This window comes from Myotis myotis, unplaced genomic scaffold (assembly GCF_014108235.1).
Source record: "Myotis myotis isolate mMyoMyo1 unplaced genomic scaffold, mMyoMyo1.p scaffold_m19_p_3, whole genome shotgun sequence".
Classification (NCBI taxonomy): domain Eukaryota; kingdom Metazoa; phylum Chordata; class Mammalia; order Chiroptera; family Vespertilionidae; genus Myotis; species Myotis myotis.
The window spans coordinates 174,163,323-174,188,280 of NW_023416335.1; the positions used below are offsets into that span (position 1 = coordinate 174,163,323).

At 41.6% G+C, this 24,958-nt stretch overlaps 1 protein-coding gene across 8 annotated transcripts in view; it reads right to left on the reverse strand.

The window, feature by feature from the left end:
* The window catches only part of FGD4 (FYVE, RhoGEF and PH domain containing 4), a 230,499-nt gene that overhangs the window by 48,777 nt on the left and 156,764 nt on the right, over nt 1-24,958 (reverse strand). For 6 of the 8 annotated variants that reach the window (XR_004966334.1, XM_036301226.1, XM_036301225.1 and 3 more), the window contains exons 3-4: nt 15,698-15,881; nt 10,826-11,333 (exon numbers count right to left, since the gene is read on the reverse strand). The exons of the other annotated variants lie outside the window; for them this stretch is intronic. Coding sequence is in view for 5 of the 6 variants with exons in the window: in XM_036301226.1 (XP_036157119.1) it covers nt 10,826-11,333; nt 15,698-15,881 (692 nt within the window). In the remaining variant the exon portion in view is untranslated. The remainder of the gene's footprint in view (nt 1-10,825; nt 11,334-15,697; nt 15,882-24,958) is intronic. 8 annotated transcript variants of the gene reach the window in all.

A 24,958-nucleotide genomic window follows, 5' to 3' on the forward strand; every position in this document is an offset into this window, starting at 1 on the left:
GTTGGTAATATTAATCACGCCCTTGTATACAGAATATCTCCAGAATATTCCACTTTTGTTTTAGACATTTTCACCTGGACAAGATGAAGTCCTTCAAATTCAGTATGTCTAAATCCAATTTATTTTTTGCCCCAATATATGTCGCTCCTTTTATTTCCTTGAAGTTCAATAATGGTATACCACCTGCCACCCACTCAAGCTAGGAGTTGAATATGACTCATTCCCCACATCCAGTTACCGGATCCTCAGAAATCTCTCTTCCTGGTCCTAACCCAGCCGTGGGCAAACTACGGCCCGCGGGCCGGATCAGGCCCATTTGAAAGGAATAAAACTAAAAAAAAAAAAAAAGACCGTACCCTTTTATGTAATGATGTTTACTTTGAATTTATATCATTTCACACAAACACTCCATCCATGCTTTTGTTCCAGCCCGCCGGTCCAGTTTAAGAACCCATTGTGGCCCTCGAGTCAAAAAGTTTGCCCACCCCTGTCCTAACCCATCGCAGCAGTGAGGACCTCATCCTCTCACACCTGGAATACTGACGTTGCTGTTATGTGCCCTGCTCCATCTGTTTTTCCTTTCATCTGACTCATTTTTCTAAAACCCACAGGTATAAACTCATGTCACTTCCATGCTTTAATTGTCTCTGAGGCCAGTGAGTACCAAGCTTATGGAAAGTTTGAAATAACATGGTGGGGAAAAACCCTATGCTTCATCCAACAAAACAGGATGCAGAGTGATCATACATTATGCTATTGAATATAGTCTTAAAATAATCGGCTCAGAAAAACAAGATGGAATGTTAAACATCAAAGCAGTTCTCTCTGGGTGGTAGAACTATGGTTGCTTTGTGTATTTTCTATGCTTTGCTGCATTTTATTGATTTTCTATGAGAATTATTAATTTTTAGTTAGACTTTCAAAAATCGTTTTTTATAACAGGAGATGACATATAACTGGTAATAATAAGTCTCCATTGTCCTAGGGGGAGAGAAAATACAACTTAGGCAATGCAAACCCATTTCAATTTGTCCTTAGCTTACATTCTCTTTTGAAGCCTCTCCCTCTACCCCTACACTCATTTCTCTAGCCGTCTGGCCTATTATTATGAGGCCAGAAATACCCCAATTATGGCACCCACTTTCTTGCCTCTATTCATTCCTCACGCTTTCCTTCTGCCTAGACACATTCAACACCTTCTTCCCTTCTAGCCTGGATCACCCAGCAACCTCCCACTCAATCTTCAAGCCCAATTCAATTGCTTCTCCACAGCCTGCCCCTCACCTAGCCCTCCTCCAGGCATCTTTGTTTCTTCATCTGTGTTTCCAAAGCACGTACACACTGAGTGGCCAGATTATTATGACCACCCCATCAGTACTTCGTTGGGCCACCTTTTGCCTTCAATACTGCGGCGATTCTTCTTGGCACTGACTCCACGAGATGTTGAAAGGTGATGCGAAGAATCTGACACCATGCTTGATGAATAGCACTGTCCAGTTCTGTGAGATTTGATGATTGTGGAACCAGCGGCCTGATTGTTATTTTAACTTTATCCCACAAATGCTCAATTAGATTGAGATCTGGTGATTGTGGGGGCCACCTAAGCAAGGTAAAGTCCCTCTCAAGTTCTTGAAACCACTCCTGCACAATACGAGCACCGTGGCATGGCGCATGGTCTTGTTGGAAGAAGCCATCTCCATTGGGATACGCCATCAACATGATAGGATGAATTTGATCAGCAACGATACTTAGGTATGTTGTGCTATTCAGACGTTCCACACGAATTAAGGGCCCAAATCATGCCAGGAAAACATGCCCCAAACCATAACACTGCCCCCACCAGCTTGAAGGGTTGTTCTCATGCATGTGGGATGCATGCTGTCATGCTGTTTCCACCAAATTCTCACTTTGCCATCTGCATGATGAAACCGGAAACGTGATTCATCGGACCACATGACTTTTTTCCAATGCTCAACTGTCCAATCCTTGTGTTCCTGTGCGAATTGGAGACGTTTTATCTTGGTAACTGCAGACAGCAAAGGTGTTTGAACAGGCCTTCGGCTTCCATATCCCACATGATGCAGTGTACGGCTAATTTGCCTACAAACATCAGGTGGTCATAATAATCTGGCCACTCACATTCTTATATATCCCACGTTCAAAGGCTGTTAAATCGCGTTGTTTACCCAAAACTTCAGAAAAAAATCACCTCTACTGTTGTGGTAAACAACCTGCTTCCCTATTTATAATGGTCTGGCCCTCTAGCAACTTCAGCACGAAATTATAGCTAATTTGCCTACAAATGTCAGGTGGTCATAATAATCTGGCTACTCAGTGTACATCATATTATGGTGATTTACTTGTGTTCCTCTCTGCTCAGTAGACTGAGGCTTTGTGGGCAGGGTTTGTGTTTTTCATTTGTTTCAGCACCTGGAGACTGAACCTGCACACTGCAGTTTCAGATTGAACAACAGGTGTTTTTTTCAGGTACAGGCTCCATGAAGTTCATTTCTTCTCATTTCTTTCTTATATCTTTCCAACATACTATACAAAGTCACCACAAAACAAAGAAGTTTCTAAGTTCACCATTCAGTTGTAAATGAATAAAGAAAAGTTATCTACATCCTAGTGGTTAACACAGTAGTTAGAGCATTGGCCCATGGACGGAAGGGTCAAGGGTTCAATTCCAGTCAAGGTAACATACTTCAGTTGCAGGCTTGATCCCTGGCCCTGGTAAGGTTTTGTGCAGGAGGCAATTGATCAATGTGTCTCTCTTACATCAATGTTTCTCTCTCTCAGTCTCTCCCTTTCCCTTCCACTTTCTCTGAAATTTAATGGGAAAAATATCCTTGGGTGAGGAGAGGAGGAGGAGGAGGAAGAGGGAGAGGAGGAGGAGGAGGAGGAGGAGGAGAAGAAAAACAAAGCTATCTTCAAGAGTGTATGAACTATCCAAATGGTTAGTGGACAACTTTCCTTATCCTGCACATAGTTTTAATATTCCTACAACTTTAGTTGGAGCTCTCACTGTAATAATCCTATCTAATAATAGAGAAACATGGTAATTAACCGTAACTTCGCTACACTTCCCATTGGCTAATCAGCGAGATATACAAATTAACTGCCAACCAAGATGGCGGCCGGCAGCCAGGCAGCTGAAGCGAACAGGAGGCTTGCTTGCTCCAGTGATGGAGGAAGCCAAGATTCCCCACCTGCTGCTGTCGGCCTCTGAGCTGCAACTCTAAGAAACAATGTTGCAATTATAGAAGCTAAACAAACCCCAGAAACCTGCTTTCAGCTGGCTGGCCTCGGAGCTGGAGCTGAAACAGTGTTTCAATTATAGAACACAAACAAACCCAGATACCGGCTTTCAGCAACCGAGGTTTCAGAGCTGGAGCCGAGCCTCAGAGCTAAAGCCGGCTCTCAGCTCCAGTGACAGCCATAGAAAGTAAATAAATCCCTGAATAAAAAAAAAAAAAAAAAAAGAAAAAGAAAAAAAGAAGAGGTTGGGAGTTTCAGTCACCCGCCAGCCTGAAAATGGCCCTCAGCCCCTCACCCAGACTGGCCAGGCACCCCAGTGGGGACCCCCACCCTGAAGGGTGTGTGACCAGCTGCAAACAGCCATCATCGCCTCATCCAGGCTGGCAAGGCACCCAAGCAGGACCCCCACCATGATCCGGGACACCCTTCAGGGCAAACCAGCCAGCCCCCACCCATGCACCAGGCCTCTATCCTATATAGTAAAAGGGTAATATGCCTCCCAGCACCAGGATCAGCGGAGCAGCGAGGCTTCCCGAACCTGGGATCAGCGGAGCCGCGAGGCCACACGCCCCGGGATCAGTGGAGCCGAGAGACCTCCCAACATGGGATCAGCCGAGCCTCCCAGCACCGAGATCAGCAGAGCAGCAAGGCCTCCCAGCACCGGGATCAGTGGAGCCGCGAGGCCTCCCAGCATCGGGATCAGTGGAACAGCAAGGCCTCCCAGCACCGGGATCAGTGGAGCCGCGATGCCTCCTGGCCCCTGGAGCAGCGTGACAGGGGGCAGCGCCCAAACCCCTGATCGCCCTGCTCTGTGTGTGACAGCGGGCAGTGCCCCAACTCTCCTATTGGCCCTACTCTGTGCGTGACAGGGGGGGAGCTCCCCAACCCCTGATCAGCCCTGCTCTGTGCGTGACAGGGGGGAGCTCCCCAACCCCCTGATCAGCCCTGCTCTGTGCGTGACAGGGGGCAGCGCCCCAACCCCCTGATCAGCCCTGCTCTGTGTGTGACGGGGGTGGCGCCACAACCTTCCCATCGACCCTGCCTTGAGTGTGACAGGGGGCGGTGCCCCAACCCCCCAATCAGCCCTACCCTGAGCGTGACTGGGGGTGGCATCACAACCTCCCAATCCGCCCTGCTCTGTGCATGACAGGGGGTGGTGCCCCAACTCCCCAATCGGCCCTGCTCTGAGCCGGACCAGGGGCTGCACCTAGGGGTTGGGCCTGCCCTCTGCCACCCGGGAACGGGCCTAAGTCAACAGGTCGTTATCTCCCGAAGGGTCCCAGACTGTGAGAGGGCACAAGTGGGGCTGAGGGACACCCCCCGCCCCCGCCAGTGCACAAATTTTTGTGCACTGGGCCTCTAGTCTATACATATAAAAGCCTAAGCGACTGGTATGACAGAACGACTGGAACGACTGGTTGTTATGATGTGCACTGACCACCAGGGGGCAGATGCTCAACACAGGAGCTGCCCCTAGCCTGCAGGCCCTGATCACCGATGGGGCCTGCAGGCCAACCTCCTGGTCCCTCCTCCCCTCCCCCCCCCTCCCCCCGCCCACCAGCAGGCCCCAATCACCCAATTGGGGCCAGGCCCCTGGGCTGGGACAGGGAAGCAGGGGTGGATGGCAGCGGACGCGGGCAGCGAGGGAAGGAGGGGGGGTTATGGGGAACCACATGGTGGTGGCATGGGGGTGGCAAGGGAAGGAGGAGACAGGGAGGCAGACAACCTGACCAGCCCTGATTGCCTGCCAGGCCTAGGGAATCCCACTGTGCACAAATTTCGTGCACTGGGCCTCTAGTAGCAACAATAAGAGGCTGACCAGTGGAGCTGGATAATTTCTAGGTGGTACTTTCACTTGCTTGGAATGACCCCTGATTTGGCAAGAGAAGAAATAGCTAAGGAGTGACTTACTATGTCTTCAAATCTAATGAGACCTCAACAGTTATCCTTATTTTTCAAGAAGTGAACTGAAAGAAAAGTAAAGCTTTACCAAAACCAAAACCAAAACCAAAACAAAACCTGCTGCCTATCATAAAAAATGGAGAACCAAAATAAGCATTGTTTTAACGCCCAGAAAACTTTGATACCTCATATCATATTCTGTAAATTTAATTAACAATTTTAATGATTAGAATTAGACTCAGTGGGGGGTGGGAAGTGGGGGATTGACAGAAAAAAAGGTGAGTTGATTTGAATTATAGCAATAGTTTTCTATTCACAATTTACTTCTGAATTTGAATCTCTGTCATTCTTTTCCCCAAGGAGACGATTATCTTAATTTTATTTGAGTATGTTCAAAAGTTATAAACCCTCAAGTCTTATGTAATAATATAATAAATAAATGGTAATTAAAAAACCAGAAATAACTAGGAAGTAAACACTGAGGTGTTTTTTTTTAACTTTTAAAAATGTTTCCATAAATCTGTACTTTGTGGCTGGCCACCTCCTTCTTCAGCTATCTCCTACTTTACTATATAATTTCTTTCATTGTTGGTGAAATGAAAGATTAAAATTTAAAAATTATCTCTAGGGAATGACATAACTAACATGGTGACGTGGGCTGTTCCTGACTTCACTCCCCCTGCCCCAAGAACAACTACCAGGTATCAAGAAACCACTGAGAGAATCCTAGAACATGAGGTGAGGCTGAAGCGCCTCCCCGCACCACAGGGACCAAGGCAGAGCGCTTCACAAGGATGGCATGGCACTGCTGAGCTAGCTTGTCACATGCTTTTGGTTTCACTGAGAGACATCCATCTGCCACCACATTCAATAATGATTCCCAAAAAATGTAGATGGAGGAAGAAAAGAGGGGGAGGAGGAGGAGGAGAAGGAGGAGGAGGCGGAGGAGGAGGAGGAGGAGGAGGAGGAGGAGGAGGAGGAGGAGGAGGAGGAGGAGGAGGAGGAGGAGAGGAGGAGGAAGAGGAGGATGGCAGAAGACTGTGATGAAGGCAATAATGTTGCCCATCAGGTGTAGTCTAGGATCTGGCCAGGTACTAGATTCCCTCTAGTCATGAAGTCAAAGGCAGACAATAGCCACTACATCCTCCCCTTCCCTGTGGCGATGACCTGAGGACAATGTAGTTCACTCAGCATAATTACTGATACAGGTTTAGAAAGAAGTCTTTGATATGAAAGTAAAAGCCAACAATCCTAGGGCAATTTAAATATTTTAAAGGAGCTTTTGGCCCAGGGACAGGGATTTTAAAAAGTAAGAACTTGCTTATACATAGTTCATTTACATTATTTTGCAAAAATTCCATACCATCCTGTGAGGGGTGCGAAGGTGAAGAAGAAAAGGCAAGAAATCAGAGACTTCCGGGGGAGTATACTTATATTGAGGAAAGTCTCTAAATCTATTTTTGAATTACATTTTATGAGGTAGAAAACCATCCCCAGTGGGTATTTTAACTCTACTTAATAATATTACTCTGACTTAAAAAACAAAACAAAACTGCTTCTGCTATAGTCTTAAAAAAAAAAAACCTGCTATTTTTAGAGGTTTAATATATTGCTACTTTGAGCTTATGTTGCCAGTAACAGAGATTTGTTATTTATTTAAACTTAGTCTTAAAAAGCTTATATCTACACACATTTTATTTGGCCTAGAGTATAAAATTATAGAGGAAAACAATAAATAACAGAAAAACATACCAATATAGTACATTAAAGTATATAATTGGATATTAGAAGGCTCACACAAACGAAAGAGAAGTTTACGTCTATATAGCATTCCACATCAGTGCATGCCTACTAAAGCTGACCCACCAAAGCCCACAAGTCTGAGACAGGGTGACCGTTTTTAATAACATTCATTCTAAAATGTATTCACTCATTTACCTGAGTCTCCTAATTAAGCTACTTATGATAACACAAATTTGTCATGCCAAACAGAAATTCTAATACTGTTTCAACCCCCCTCCCTCACCCCCCAAGCTCCTCAAGTATGGTTGCCTGTGCGGGCAGCACACGTATGTACACACATGATAGTCCTTTGCCTCTACCTTCCCTGGAACTTATGGGTTTCAGTTTTTCCTTATAACATCTCCCCTTCAGTAGATTTCCATCTTTTCACCTGCTGTAATACACAATTAACCTTAATTTAAAGGTACTGTAACACCTTGTGGGTGAGAGATAAAGGGATAGCAAAGTGTTAACAATTTTTCTTTGGCTCCGAGTTGTGTGTGTGTGTGTGTGTGTGTGTGTGTGTGTGTGTGTGTGCGTGTTTAATCTGTTTATGGTAGAGTCAATAGTTTCAGTAGGGTAGGTATTCTTTATCTTTTACTAGGTAAAAATAACAGTATTTTCTATTGACCACTGAAAGAGATTCTTGATCAAATACATCAGATAATCAATAAAACAGTTACATAAGCTGAGTCTGTTTTCAAGTTAGTTCTCAATTATTAATAATGATTGTTCACGATGCACTTTAATATGTATCTACTTTTGTGAAGTATCATTGTGATTCTATTCTACTCCTACCTTCCAGCCCCCAACCCCTCCTTCTTCCACTCCTGGTGGGCACTTAGGAAATGTCCATTAAATTTAATTCTGGGACAAATGAAACCTATTTAATATTTTTCCGATATAAATCTCTTTATCGAGTTATATAAGGATAGACATTTTTTTTCAGTTGTCTGCATTGTGAAACTCAAATATTCCATTACCTCTTAGATGAAGTTCAACACATGACAGATTAAGCAGCAGCTGTCAATGTGGAGGGCGGTGCTAACAAAGGAACGTACCTACTTAGATGCTGATACCACTGAAAAGGGCCTTATGATCATACTCAGTTTATATCCTTTTACTAAAGGCACACAAAACTGACTTGTTGAAAGCCGTACTGTTAGTTAGTGGACAAGCCAGAAGCCTCATCCAGATTTCCTGGTTCTGGTTGTTTGGTTCACTCTATACCGCTAAATTAAGATTTCTGTGTTATGCTTAATTACAGTAAAATGTACATAATATAAAAGTTACCATCTTAACACTACTAACATTTATGTTTGTACTTTGGAACAAGGAAAGGCAATGCAACAAGCATCAGTGCAGCAAAGAGGAACACATGGTCACCACATAGAAATTAAATCCTAAGACTCCTTTCCGGATGGGAGACATGTGGTGTTCAGATCTACAGCTCTGCAGAGAAAAAAAATTATTTTCTTCCCACACAGAGCACGCACCATCCACTACTTGCATTCCCATTTAGGAGAAAGGCCAGCTGTACTCTTTAGATTTCACTAGTTTAATACAGAAGCCCGATTAAGTCTCTCCCAAACCAACCTCTGAAAATGGATACATAATACTATATGACAGTGGGGGGAAAGTAGTACCCAGCAACCACAGGCATCCTTACCAACTAAAATATTTCCCTTAATAAGAATGGCTCTTACTGTTAAATAAATACTTGCTGGTGGCATCCTCCCAACAGTGAAAGGACAGCTATCTGAGTGCTGAGTTTCTTGATGCTAACCTTCTCTTCCGTGCACCATGGTTCAAGCAGAGACACACTCACTCACTATCAAGATGGTAAGAGAGTCACTTTGCAATGTCCTGTTTCAGATGTTACCAAGTATGACTCACACTTTCTCCCACCCACTTCCTCCTCTGAACTTTCCTTGCTTGAAAGTCAGCATTTAAAATCAATCCTCCAAACCTCAAGAAAATAAACCAGTGGCTCCTTTTTGGAATTTTCTTTTGTTTCAGGGGCAGTGAAAATTGTACCATAAGGTGGGTTTCACTTCAAAGTTCTAAACACATCCATCAAGCACTTTTTACTCTAATATTTTAGTATCAGTCCTTTTGAATTTCTGCCTATGTTAATGCCAGTTAAGACACAGCACCATACCAAAAAAAAAAAGTACATAGATTTAGGACTTGGATTTGTCACTTACAAATTTTGATAGAATTATCAAATTTTCAATTCTCAACTCTCCTTCCTAGATTGTTATTTGAAATTGATAAGAGACTAAGCAATGGAAACTTTTTTCTTGTCTTCAGAGATGGAAACAACTTTCTATTCCAGCATCTACCATGATGCTTCCATGGCACCTCTAATCCAAGAAATTCCAAATACTTTGTAAAAAGCCATTATTTATTAATATTTCAAAAGTACTACACTGACATGGATAAAGAATACAAATGCAATGGTCTTACCACTGCAATTGTATCAAAGTTCCTGCTACAGCACCGGTAAACTATGAGCACGTTTCACCAACAAATCAGCTCTCTGCTGGCACAAGGGCAGAAATGCCACTCAGGTGGTTCTCAGGACTCTTCAGAAAGGATGTCAACTTCCAGTGTGCCACAGTCTCACCCCCCTCTAGTGTATGACTCATGGCTGCAGCACTCACTGACATTTCCCACATTTTGGCATTTATGTTTGTGACTCATGGCATCCGGGATTCAACACTGGCCTGGGAATCAGGGCACAAGGGGTCCCGGCTATTATTATAACCCTGGAAAATCACTTCAGTTTTCTGGGACTGTTCCTACTTCTATAAATGGATTGCTGGCTCAGGCAATTTTTAAGGAGTCTTCTAATTATAAATGGTGTGTTAATTAGATTTAAAAAAAAAAAAAAAAAAAACTCAGGCCGAAACCAGTTTGGCTCAGTGGATGGAGCGTCGGCCTGCGGACTGAGAGGTCCCAGGTTCGATTCCGGTCAGGGGCATGTGCCTGGGTTGCGGGCATATCCCCGGTGGGAGATGTGCAGGAGGCAGCTGATCGATGATTCTCTCTCATCGATGTTTCTAGCTCTGTCTCTCTCCCTTCCTCTCTGTAAAAAATCAATAAAATATATTAAAAATAAATAAATAAATAAATAAATAAATAAATAAATAAATAAATAAATAAATAAAAAACTCAGAAGCCTGGAAAGAGTTACAGATAACTATTGGCTAATTTGTGACTACTTCCATATTCATGTCCTTACAAGACACATTTGCTAGTATAAGTTAATCTTCCAAGTCTATTTCTTCTATTAAATTAGAAATGTCTGAAAAGCAAAGATTATGCAATTTCCTCTTGCTTAGACCATAAATATTAGGGGTGCAGCCCTAATACCTAGCAACAAAGAACCTTTGCTTCCTCTGTAAATAAAAGCAATGTTGTGTTTGCCTGTATCAAAATCTACACACTCTCTTCTGACTCCTGAAATCACAACAGGTCGACAGAACCTACAGAAAGTAGGGGAAAAACCCGTTACCAGCTAGAGCTAGAAAACTGTTTCCCTGGGCGGAGGGTGATCTGACTCATTCATTGCACGGGTGCTATGAAACAGTTTTAAAACAGTAGCGGAGCATCGACTTGTGAACCAGGAGGTCACAGTTCGATTCCCAGTCAGGGCACATGCCCAGGTTGTGGGCTTGATTCCACAACCGGTAGTGAGGTGTGCAGGGGGCAGCCAATAGACGTTTCTCTCTCATTGATGTTTCTATCACTCTATCCTTTCCTTTCCTCTCTCCCCCCACCGCCCCCTCCTCTCATCAATAAAAACATATTTTTAAAAATATTATTTTTTTAAAGGATCAGTGCTCCCTCCTACTTATAGGCCGGTCTCATGCTTTACCTTCATCTCCTGGTGCTGGTCCAGCTGTTCCAGTTCCGAAGAGCTTTCTCCGTTTTCCTTCTCTTGACCCTTGGCGTCTGTGTCTGCCCTTTCTTCTTCCAGGGGGAGGGCTGGGTCCACACTGGGCGCCCTGCAGCTGCTGTCAGAAGCATTCCCATCACAGTCATTTGTTGCGGGTGAGGCGGGGCCCGTGGTACTTTCGTCTCCTGCTCCATTCACTAAGTCCGTGTCAAGCAAGGGTTCAGCAGCTTGAGTAGGAGTATCTGGGCTACCAGTGGCCCCTTTGTCCTCCTCACATTCCACCTGGTTTTGTGCCTCCATCACACCGTTAGCCACACAAGTTTGTACACCCTGAGTTGGCTCCACATCACTTCCCTGCTTCTGTGGTGGGTCCTGGGAGGGGAGCTTTTGCTGAGGTGTGGTTGTCAATCCATGCCTTCCTGTGGTTCTAGGAACACTTAGGGTCACAGCTGAATTTTTCTTCAAATCACCGTAACTTGATAATGTGCTAAAAGACGAAATCCAGAGGAAGTGTGAGAACACTGGCATGGACCAGCTCTAGAATAAAAACAAGTTTATTCCAGCGGAAAGGGGATAGTTAGTAAAGACATTTCCCCTGCTGATGGTTTTAGAAACACAGATAAGAATATTCCAGTGTAGTTTTCAGTCTCTGGCAATGCTATCTGCACTTCAAGAAACATTTAAATAAAGATGACAGGCCTGACCATTATCTATAAGGGCTGAAACATTTCCTTGGGCTGTTTATCAATATTGCCAGTTAGTAGAGACTTAAATATGAGAAATATTTATATTTATAAAACCATCTTTTGCCAAGACCTCTTTCTTAACATTTTAAAAACAAATAGAGCCAGTCCTCAATGTATGAAAAGATTAGAAACCAAAAGTTATTTTTGTTTGGGAAGTGAAATACATCTCAAAAACTTGATTGCACATGCTGCCATAGCCTCCTAACTCATCTCTCCGCTCCCACGCCCGGTCCCCTCCAATCTAGTCTCTCCAAGTTGGCCACAGAGATCAAACTCAGCGCGGGCTTCCCCACACACTTAAAGGTCAATCTGGCATCCTGACCATGGCCCTGGAGATTCTGTATGCTCTGCTCGCCTGGCCTCATTAAATTCCATTTCTCCTCACTCCCCGTGCTCTTGCATTTCTGTCTCCTTGCTGTCCCCCCACCTCCCAGTAAGCGAACACACGCATCTAAGGATCTCTGCGCTGCTGTTCTCTCTGCCCAGGACCTTCTCCCCTAAGACACTGGCTGGCTTCCTCCTGCCCATCACTCAGGGTTCTGCTCAGATGTCACCTCCTGGATGGTTCTCTCCAAGACAGCATACTCCACCACTAAATAAACATTTTCTTTTCTTTTCTTTTTTTTAAGTTCTTATTATTACTTACCAACGTATAGACCAACAATAGTATGATGGAACCTAACTGCCAATATATTTTAATATTCCTATGGGAATATTTGTATAACATCTTAATCTAGGATTCCAAGGAGGAAAAACATAAAACTCTGGGCTGCAGTCTTGGAGAGATTCCTATGACCTAACGAGGAATAAAGATAAATTTAGACTAATGCTCCAAGAGGGTGCAGAGCGTATCTGTCCTGTTCTCTGTGCTATCCCGACTCCTTAGCACAGCACTTGCCATATGAAAAGTGCTCAGTAAGTACTCAATGAGTAATAAATAACTGTGGTTGTGATGATGATCATGGCACCAATTCAGTATTAGCAGCTAACATTTATTAAATGCCAAAACCTACACCAAGCCCTTCATAATGGTTATCTTGTTTCAGCCTCAAAATAGTTCCAAAGTAGGGCCCCCATAAATCCAGGCTTTGAAACTCACATAAAGTGGCAATGTCACATGGCTAACACATGAGAAGGCCAGAGTTCAAACCATGAAGTCCGATGCTAAATCCCACAGTCTAACCCCACATTATAATAAATGCACTGGGCCATGAAGGAGGGAGAGAGGAGCAAGTGAGTAGGCCGCATACAATTGTGAGAAGACAGCCCAGGGCTCGCATCCTCCCAGTACAGGAAGACATCAGAGGGTAGAGACGGGAGAAAGGGGGGGGGGGGGGGCGCGGCGCGCGGGCGCACCAGGCACAGCAGCACGGGCCATGGACGATGCTGAGATGTGTGTCCCCCTCTTTCCTCACTCCACTCCTCCCAGACACTGCTGATCTGGACTAGAGAATGGAACAGAGAATAGCAACAGATAGCAGGAAAGTAATAAGGGAGGAAAGAAGACATGGTCAGTTTCAGCTCCACAGGAAGGAAAATATTGGTAGGAGAATACATCATCTATGTAAAAGTTGGAGGTTATCAAAATAAACAAAGGTGACACACTCCATCAATGAAGGTTGTCTTCTATGAAGTATACCCTTGGCCTAGATAATTTCCCAAATGGTCCTTGGAGAACTGAATCAAACTGTACTCCTTTTTCTGACCATATGAGCAACCCAGTAGAAAGACCCTCAGAAGATCCTCTGTAGCAAGCTTTGGGCTTGCTTAGGATTTCTGGAAAGGACGGCTGTGGATGACAGGAGGGAATTTCCTGCAATAAGTGACATCCAGGGGACATGTGGGGGGAATGGGGTAAGGGATGAGGTGGGGGGTTAGTAAAAGCAGTGGTTAATTCGTAGGAGATTCCTGATGCTTTGGAGAAAAACAGTTGGCCTAAGCAGTGTCCTTGGGAAAAATCAATGTTCAGTTTTGTGGGGAAATCTGATTTATTTCTAAAATCCTGAAATATGTCATAGGTTAAAAAGACTAGTTTCTCTTACTGTCCAAAAAATAAATAAATAAATACATAAATACATAAATAAACTACAGTAAAAAATAAAATTTCACTTGTTTCACTCCTCTGTGTCACTTATCTTAATAAAACAGAACTATCTAAATTATTATAAAGAGCAAAACTCTGCTACATGGGTGAGGTCTTAACAAGTGCAATTGGTCTTCTATGATGCCACTGCAGCAGACATTGGTTCTTCCTGTCAATCTACTGTGGTAACGCACAGCCCGCCAAATCTCCCTCTCGTCCACAGAGTGCTGGTTCAAGCTGTAATAACTGGGGTATAACCCGAGAGCTATACTGCAGGCATATGGACATCAGTGGACAGGAAATACAAACTTCCCATTCAAGCCCCATAGACCCAAAGCAGTACTAACCCCTCAGGCACTTTTAGGGTCAGTTTCTACTCACGACACCTCACTGAGAACATACAGCTATGTTTCATATTGGCAGTGGACTTGGCCACAAGTAACAGGCCTTCAGCAGATTTGCCAAAATGCTCATGTGATATCCTAGCTTCACTTAGAACAAGTTTTCTTAAAATGTCATAAATTATAGCCCATCTCTCTCCTTAGATCCAACCTTCTAGCTTTGCATCAAACTATGACTTTGTATCTGTGAAGTCTGAAAGAATAAAGGAAAACTGGTACCAATGAATGGGAAAACTGTGTACCTTTTGCATATGGAGAGGAATGCAAAGAGGGGGTTACCAGATTTGTGAGGTTTAGAGGACTCAACCTTTGGAATACTGACCCACTCAGGGGATTCGGGTTCTGGCACGCACCGTGAACAGGGGCCAGGGCTCCAGGGCCTCGCTATATGACAGTACATGGCCCTGGAAACCTACAAATATGAGGGGTCGTGCTCTCTGAGATTAAATCAACTTGTTCTGGGAAACAAAAATTTTAAGTGGAATTAAATCATTTAGTAGATTGCTATAATTTAAGATAGCAAAGCTATTAAAAAATCCTACTTCCGAGGAGGAGATGTTGAAATTTAAATATTCATGACTCAGGCTCCCCCAGTTGACGGGGAACAAAAATTGAAGACAGGCTTCTGAACTAATTTTCTCCAGAACTTGTTACTAAATATAGTCTCATTTTAAATGAGGGACACCGCCGCTTAGTAATGGGTCACAATTTCCAGAAGATTTTGAAAGCATTTCCAAACTTAGGTTCATTACATATATAACAATAAATCCTGCAAACAGTACAACCACCTAATATTCCCAAATATTACACTGGATTTAATGGAAATTAGTGGCTTCAAGGATGAGAGTAAACGTATACATATTCTGTTAAATTATATATAGTCTCTTGGTGACATAAAAATAACAAAATGCTTCTGATAAAATTTTTCCAAAACTCTATTTGTCAGTGATGGGAATTCTAAGAAAAAACAATTGAGGGCCATATAAGTAGAAAAGCAACTTATGTGAGTTTGTTTTTTTTCTTTAAGTGAGAAATACAGTGTCTCACCTACCTTTTTTGAAACATTAGGACTAAAGGATATAAAACTATATCAATTGTCAATATCTCTTCACAATACCTAGTATATAGTAAGAGCAGGGGTATGGGGAGAGGGGAAACAGATACAGATTGGATACAGAAGACCCATGTTAAATACAATGGGTCAGAAAGAAGCTTGCAGAGATGGGACAGGACCACTGGAGTCACATCCACAAACATACAAAGCAAGAAACAGAGATAGAGACAACCTCCTGCCTTCCCAACCCAGATATCCAGTGACCAACACAATGACCCCAAGGACACACACAGATACCGAGGCACTGAGAGGGCACGCCTATAACACACATAGCACACAATGCGAAGAAGCGGGTGCTATTAGTGCTGCACATAGATAACGAACAGTAAATGACAGTTTCTATTGGGGCAAGATTAAATACGTTTAAAATTCACTATTTCTAAAGGCCTACCAAACCCAATGGAAGAAAATTTATGTTTGATTTGGAAAACTTATGACTCTGTCATCTTTTTCAAAACTCAGCTTTCGTCTCCCCTCTGCCTTCTCCCGTTGTGAATTAGCTCTTACCTGCCTCCTTCAAAGCGACTGATGAGATCTGATATTTTACTGGATTTTTCTTTTGAGACACAAGAAGCAGAGGCAGGTTTAACTTCCTCCATCCTGGGTGCTGCACTAGATAAAGCTTTATGCTTAGGGGTTGGGTGTATACTGGACAAAGGTGAATTCTGCAGATGTAATGGCTTTGGAGGCACTGTAGAAAAAGAATTAATAGAATTCAGTATTTCCTTAACAAAACAAAGCAAAATCTGGTGTCCTGGGTATAAAAAGCTTCAGCATTATCAAACTTTTATCAAGAGGTCTGTCAACTTTGTATTGAAACTTAACCAAGCCTTATCTATCTTGGCTCTGTGTCTTGTGGAAATTTCATCTCCAAGATTCAAGTAGTTCTTTTCATTTTAGGTAATTTGAAATATGGTATTATTAAACACCTAGGGGTCTACATAGGGCCATGGCATCCCAATACTATTAGATATAACATAGCAGTTATTTATCTAATCAGAGAAAGGAGAGTGCTAAATTTAAAACTAATTCCTAGAGATATACTGCTTGCTTACAAAAGACATTTTTAATAACACCGAATAACACACCAGAATCCAGACCAATAAGTTAAACATAAAAGCCAACAAAACAACAGCAACAAACAACAGTAATGTTGCATTACTATAACATCTTCCCATTTAACAAAAGCATCTTATCTCATTTGATCTTAGACAAAAATGATCAGTGCATGGGCCAACACTCTAACCATTGAGCAACACCAGCCAGGGCTCATAGCTGGTTGGAGCATCTACCATACACCAAAAGGTTGCAGTTTTGATTCCTGATCAGGGCACATACCTAGGTTGCGGGTTAGATCCCCAGTTAGGGTGCATATGGGAGGCAACCAATCAATGTTTCTCAAATCAATGTTTCTCTCTGGTGAGGATTAAACAAACAAACAAAAAATACAACAAAACCTTTCTCCTAACGTCTGGAAGAAGGCTGAGGAATCATGTCTCTTCCTAATCACATGCCCCAATTTCCCCGAGCTGGTTACCCTGGTTTTCAGTCCTCTCATCTCTTTTATCAACTCAGTTGACGGTTGGTTGCCTGATGCTCACTGGCCTAGATCTTATCATGTCTGTGCCAGTTATCAATTCATACAGAGAAGAGACGAAAATGTATATCACAATGGGCTACAGGTGTAACAATTCATCTCATTCCCTTTCAATACAAATGAAAAGAAAATCCCAATGGAAAAATGATATTATTTATAAACATGATATTATTTTCCAAGATGTGCTTGGGGAAAGGGTTAATATAGTATCTATTGGGAAGGAGAAGGCTTACATAAGTGTGATATTTGTTAATCTTAAGGAAAAATTTCCTGTGTAGAATAAATACATACCGAGATAGTAAACCAGGACAACACCACACCAAAAAAACCAAAACAAAGCAGTTTCATCATTAGGAGTAATTTCAACATTCATAACTAGAATATTCAAAGGAAGCAAATACGGTCTTTATAATTCTGTTTGCAAAGATTGTTATAAAATAACTCATCCTAATCTCAAGTTTACTCAGTAAACATTTCTTATTTGTTATGTTCCAGACACTGTCAGATGCTTGAAAGTTTCAAATAAAATGATGAGTTCCAGCCAGTCAGGTTCTGAGTGACTCTACCGACCCTTCCCATCTCAATTACCTCTATCTCTTAAACCATTTCATAACAATGTGTACTTTCCCCCAAAGCGCTCATATTATTATGATTATTAATTAGTTGTAAGTAGTACTCAGTAATAGAGCAGCAATAAAGTATTAAATACATTATAGATGTAAAGCTTTCTCCCCCACAAGGCTGGAGTTCTGTAAGGATAGGAACATGTCCGTTTTTTTGTTTTGTTTTGTTTTTATTTATTTTATTATTTTTTTAAAAAATTTTCTCTCCTTATTGATGAAGGTATTACATATGTGTCCTTATCCCCTGATTGCCCCCACACCCCCCCCCCCACTCATGTCCTCACCCCCCTGGTGCCTATGTCCATTGGCTAGGCTTATATGCAGGCATACAAGTCCTTCGGTTGATCTCTCCCCCTTCCCCCACCCTCCCCAACCTTCCCTCTGAGGTTTGAGGGTCTGATCGATGCTGCTCAGTCTCCGGGTCTGTTTTTGTCCGTTTTGATCACAACTACGTTCCCAGTAACTCTCTGCACAGCGCTTGTGGCACATTTGTGGAACACATGAAGGAACTAACTAACTGAGTCAAAAGGGGGCTCAGAGCCACGAGCGGAGACAGTTTAATCATATGGATAAAGGTGGGCACTGGATACACAGTTATGTTAGAAGCACAGAGGAGGCATCTACTTGAGCAAGGGAGATGATCCAAGTGTACAGGAAAAGAGTAAACATACGCATATTAAATAAAAGAGCACAAATGCCACCGTGGCTGGTGGCTCAGAGGGGTGAAGTGTCGTCCCCTACACTCAAAGGTTGTGGGTTTGTTCCCCCACCCAGGGGCATACGGGAGGCGAGAGATTAGTGTTTCTTTCTCACATAGATGTCTCTCTCTCTCTCTCTCTCTCTCTCTCTCTCTCTCTCTCCCTCTCTATCTCTCTCTCTCTCTCTCTCTAAAAAAAAAAAAAAAAAAAAAATCAATAAAAACATCCTTGGGTGAGGATTTAAAATAAAGTTTTTATTAAAAGAGCATAAGTGCTACAAAAATCTCAAGATGGCACATGAATGGCTGAAGTGTCATAGTACACTGTCTTAGAGGAAAATAATGCATACTTTTGATCCTAGTGAGCAATGTTACCCCAATAAATTTAATTTTTTTAAAAAGAAAATGACTCCTCTCTTTCTCTCACCCTATCTGGTTTTACTTTTATACTACGAAGGGTGTAAACATTTTGAAATGTTTTCTGAATGTCTTCTAGGTGTCCTATCAGCACGTCCAGTTCATTATGACTAAAACTCAAGAGTCTTTAATTACTGCTAACTTCCCCTGAAGCCCAAAGGATGTGAATAGGAGAAATAGTAAGTGTGATATTTACATAACTGTGATTATCCATGCACTGCTAACTAGGGAAATGCAAATTAAAACCACAATACGATATCACATCAACCCCATCAGATTAACCAAAAATTTTAAATGTGACAATACCAAGTGTCAGTGAGAATATGAAGCAATGTGAGGTCTAAATGTGAAAAGTATACATTTTTGCCGAAACCGGTTTGGCTCAGTGGATAGAGCGTCGGCCTGCGGACTGAGGGGTCCCGGGTTCGATTCCGGTCAGGGGCATGTACCTGGGTTGCGGGCCCTTCCCCAGTGGGAGATGTGCAGGAGGCGGCTGATCGATGTTTCTCTCTCATCGATGTTTCTAGCTCTCTATCTCTCTCCCTTCCTCTCTGTAAAAAAATCAATAAAATATATTTTTTTAAAAAAAGTATACATTTTCAAAGGAAATATAATTAATACAATCATTAAGAACTCAACATTTCCAAAATATATATCCTAGAGAAATCTTACACATCAATACTGTACAGGATTTAAAAAAACAACATTTATTTATTGCTTTGAGGAGAGGGGAGAGAGACAGAGAGAAACAGAGGGAAGGAGAGAGAAACATCAACTTGTTCCAGTTATTTAGGTATTCATTGGTTGATTCTAGTTATGTGCCCTGACCAGAGATCAAAACCCAAAACCTTGGCATATGGGATGATATTCTAACCCAGTGATCAGCAAACTGCGGCTCGCGAGCCACATGCAGCTCTTTGGCCCCTTGAGTGTGGCTCTTCCACAAAACACCACAAAACCAAGTGCGGGCGCACACGTACAGTGCGATTAAAACTTCATGGCCCAGAAGTTGGAATTTTGTGGAAGAGCCACACTCAAGGGGCCAAAGAGCTGCATGTGGCTTGCGAGCCGCAGTTTGCCGACCACGGTTCTAACCAACTGAGCTACCTGCCCAGGCTGTACAGGGTTGTTGTTGTTAAACTTACTTTTTGATTAATTCAACAAATATTTAATTCCTATTAAGCTCTATGCACTTGACCATATCAATGAACAAAAGAAAAAACAAAAAAAACCATAGCGCCCTGACCAGTTTGGCTCAGTGGATAGAGCATCGGCCTGTGGACTGTAAGGTCCCAGGTTCGATTCCGGTCAAGGGCATGTACCTTGGTTGCGGGCACATCCCCAGTAGGAGGTGTGCAGGAGGCAGCTGATCGATGTTTCTCTCTCATCGATGTTTCTAACTCTCTATCTCTCTCCCTTCCTCTCTGTAAAAAATCAATAAAATATATATATTTTAAAAAAACACAAAAAACCCACAGCAAGTAAACCATACATCACAAGGTGGTAAGTGCTAAGAGAAAAGGGGGGAAGGTTAAAAGAATAAGATAGAAGGAAGGGATCAGGAGTGTAGAGATTGGGGGGAAAGAGCAGACTGCAGTATTAAGTAGGGTGTACAAAGTGGGCCTCTCTGAGAAATTCTGATTTGACTAAGACTTGAGGAAGTTGAGGGAGTGGAGGAAAAACATTCCACCACATATAGCAAAAGCTGAACACCAATGGAGACCAATGTGACTGAACCCAAAGGAGCAAGCACAGAAGAGCAGGTATTGAGATCAGAGGGAGGGCCTGATAACACAACTTTCTACAGATTTTGAAATGCGTGAAATGAGAAGTCACTGCGGAGTTCTGGCCACAGGAGGGACATATGACATAAATTCCAACGGCCTCACTCTGGCTGCTGTGTTGGGAATTTTGGGGAGATGGGCAGAAGAGTCAGGAGGTTATTTCGAAAATTCAGGCAAGAGATAATGGTGCTGAGAAGGAGATAGTGAAATAGTTGGATTCCGGGTATATTTTAAAAGTAATTTCCTGGTAGATTAAATGTGAGGTCTGAGAGAAAAAGCGATGAGTCAAGGATCCTTGACTCTGAGACCTTTGGCCTGAACAACTGAAAGGATGGAATTGTCATCAACTGGCACATAGTAGAGATATTTTTTTGGAGGAAGGATTGATAGTGCAATTTTGGACATGCTAAGTTTGAGATATCTAAATGACTATAATAAAATGGGCTCTATTACAACCAATTTTACAGACAGTAAATAGAACAAAACAATTTAGTTATTCAAAAACTTCCAACTAAGCAAAGTAATTATTAAGAATGAAAGAGACACTAATTGCAATTTAAGTTTGAGGATGCGCACTACATTTTTAAAAAATTGTTTTATTTACTTTAGAGAGAGTGGAAGGGAAAGGTAGAGAGAAACATCAATGAGAAGAGAAACACTGATTGGCTATCTCCTGCAAGCCCCCTACTGGGGATCTAGCCCAGGGTGGGGATGCCCACTACATTTCAATTATTTTTATTTTACTATGAAAAACAATAGCTGGCTATATATTAATACATTATAAATTTATAGAGTTATACCTTAAGAATTGAACATTCCACATAGAATGCTTTACTTTAGAAGCAAATTAAATAGGTTCGAGTACTGTAAGTATACTCAAATTATTCAAATACTAATGTCTTTCCAAGCTCATGAAACTTTTCTGAACATTTACGTTTAATGATGAAGAAGTGACAAATAGTGGGTTTTATCAAAATAATTAACTATGTAGAAAATGTTGTGGGTCAAAGCTCTTAAGGGAAAAAGAACTATTAGCTTTAATTGCTATGAAAGTTATTTTGAGTCCTGTCTAGCATGGCAGGAAATAGGCCAATTTTAAAAGCAGTGAACAAGAGGAAAGACTTACATTTGAAGTTTCTCTGTAATTTGTTTGTTTGACTGGTAGGGTTGGTATGAATTGAATAAACCATTGTTTTCCAAGCCTTAGGGTGTTTTCCAAGGCGAGGGAAAACAAGCCCTAACTATTGAAGGAACCCATTTTTAAATTTACAGGCTCCAATTTAGATTCAAATGGCAAGGTTATCTAATCTCTAATCTAAAGTTTGGCTCTTTTATCCTTTTAAAAACTATAATTCTTAAAAAATATTTACTTATTGGTAATTAATAAACATAAACCTGATGTTGTTCTAGACACATTACTACATAAACACCACTAATAAAGTTATTTAATATTGTGACTTCTTTTAAAATTTATCATAATAAATTATAGCTATGATCTTATTAGTGTTCTACATGAGAAACAAACAAACAAGATTTAATTATGAGCTGTTTTCAGGAGCTAGATCAATTCTTTGGGGTAAGGTGAGGTAGGGGGACTGAAATGTTCTTATAGGATGTTGAGCAGCATCTCTGGTCTCTATTTAGCAAAAGCCAGTAGCAACTCCCACAAGTTGTATCAGGAAAAAAGTCTCCAGACAATACCAATGGGGGGACTGTCTCCCGTTGAGGACCACCGATCTAGACTAAGAGTCTTCAATTAAATTAGAAGACTAATTTAAATCCGGAAGCCTCAGCATCCTCACCATTCATAACAATACAGTGAAAACACAGGGGTTGGTGTGATAATCCCTTCATCTGCACAGGAAGTGCCATTAGCATCCCCTTCCTTTCTCAGCCTTGGTCCCCCAGATGTTCTTAAGGATTTGGAGAAATAAAAAGTAGCTTCCTTTCACAAGAGGGTGAGGAACACTGCTTACTGGTAGACACGTCAATAAGTGATGCCCAATCTATTTGGCAGCTGACCTCATAATACCAAGATTTATCCTCACTTCAGGGACATTGGTCTCTATAGGGCACACATTCTAAGTTGTAAACAAAAAATAGCAGAAACAAAGAAAGTGGAGGAAACATGGTGATAAAGCAGGGATTCATTCAACAAGTATTACTGAAGATCTGCTATGCTACGTGGCAGGCATGGGGGATGCAGCAGTGCAAAAGGCAAGGAAAAAAATCATTGTGGATGAAGAAAATATATAATAGGTCAGCTTGTAATGAATGAGAACAAAGAGTAAGGATGGGGAAATGTGAAATGTCAGAGTTGAAGGTGTGATTTAACTTTTAACAAGGGGGGCCAGGGAAGGGACAAAAACAAGAGAGAATTTTTTTTTCTAATTTACTGATTTTAGAGAGAGAGACAGACAGACCTAGGAGAAAGGGAGGGAGGAAGAGAAAGAGAGAAACATTGATTTGTTGTTCCACTTATTCATGCATTCAATCGGTTGATTCTTGTATGTGCCCTGACCTGAGATCAAACCCACAACCTTGGCATATGGGGACAAAGCTCTAACCAACTGAGCTATCTGTCCAGGTTAAAAATATATTTTTTAAAACATTTTTTATTTTCCAACTTATTAAACAACAATGAAGTACAGTGCATTATTTTTTGGGAAAAAGATTGTTTTGTTATGCCTTACTTGTAATGTATTATAAAAGTGAATCTTGACTGATAAGTGTTAGTTTCCTCCTGTACAAATGTGAATTTGAGAAGGGAAAAGAAAAGAATATTTTTTTTAAAGAAAAGAATATTTTTTAAAAGAAGTATAAAGTCCTTATTTAATTTATTGAGTACAGTCATGAACTATAACAATGTTTCAGTCAATATTCGACTGGTCCCTTTTAAAATTATAATGGGGCTGAAAAATTCCTATTGCCTACTGACTGTAGCTGTCATAGGTGATGCTGGTATAAACAAACCTACTACCTTGCTAGTCACAGAAGTAGAGCATATACAATTTATGTACAGTACATAATACTCGATAATAAACACTGTTATTAGTTTATATATTTACTGTACTATACTTTTTATCATGTTAGAGTGTACTCTTCATACTTAAAAGTATCACTATATTGGTAGTTATGTAACATTGTATGCATGAATCCACACTCAAAATAGGAAGTAAATATGTACTGAAGTAGCAGTACACTGACTTTCATATAACTGCAAACAGCAAAAGCAAGGTTAAATGTTGTCTCCCTAAAGAATATGATTATTTCAGCACACAGCTCAGGAAGGACACTACTGTAATTTATCTCAGTGAACTATGAAAAACAATGAAGTAATGCAATGAAGCTTCCAAAAAAAGGCTTTATAAATAATGAAATTCTTGCGTTTGATCTGGGCAATTACATAAAATTAAATTATATTCTTTTTTTATATTCTTACCCTGTTTGATCTTTGTCAGCTCAGGTTTAATAAGCAAGATGAAATTTTGTACTTTGCAAATAAATGGCTTAATTAAATCATGGTAAAAAATTGCTACATTCGTATTCACATTAATGTTACAGGGATGAGTATGGACAAAGGAAAAGGTTATAAACACATGAATAGACTATTCATTTGAATCACCAATTTTTTCTCCTTTCTGTATAGCCATAACTCATACCACCATCAATACTCCTAGTAGTGAGAACAAAAGAAAAATGTCTCATAATGTGGAAGACTCAATTTTAAATCCTTTTTAAAATTCTCTTTCAGAAATCTTTAAAACAGTCACTAATCATCCCAGAGATGCAAATCAAAATAACAATGAGGTACCATCTCACACCTGTCAGAGTGGCTATCATCAACAAATCAACAAACGACAAGTGCTGGAGAGGATGTGGAGAAAAAGGAACACTTGTGCACTGCTGGTGGGAATGCAGACTGGTGCAGCCACTATGGAAGACAGTATGGAGTTTCCTTAAAAAACTGAAAATGGAACTCCCATTTGACCCTGTGATCCCACTTCTAGGAATATATCCCAAGAAACCAGAAACACCAATCAGAAAGGATATATGCACCCCTATGTTCATAGCAGCACAATTCACCATAGCTAAGATCTGGAAACAGCCTAAGTGCCCATCAGTAGATGAATGGATTAGAAAACTGTGGTACATCTACACTGCCGGGGTCCAACCCCAGCGGGTCCAGGGGTCCCCAAAGGTGTGGACGGAGTCGGCGAAGAAGAGATGACATGGAGACAGCGTTCAGTTGATCAGCAGCCTAGCCAGGATCTCCAGCCAGGATCTCCAGCCAAGTTCTGGTCTGGAACTCCAGCGAAGTTCTGGTTAGGATCTCCAGCCAGGTTCTGTGTCCATGTTCTCTTGCTAGGTTCTCCAGGTTCTCCAGCCAGGTTCAGTCACCAGGTTCTAGTCAGGTTCTCTTGCCAATTTCTGTAGTCAGGTTCAGTCCAGGATCTTTTGCCATGTTCTCTCGCTAGGTTCTGTCTCTAGGTTCTGAGGCCAGTTTCTGTCCAGGATCTTTTGCCATGTTCTCTCCAGCGAAGTTCTTCTGTCTCTAGAGAATGTTCTGTGTAGGTTCTGTGCCTAGGTTCTGTCTCTCTTGGTTCTGTCTTCTTACATCTGTATTTATACCAGTTGATTCCAATCCTA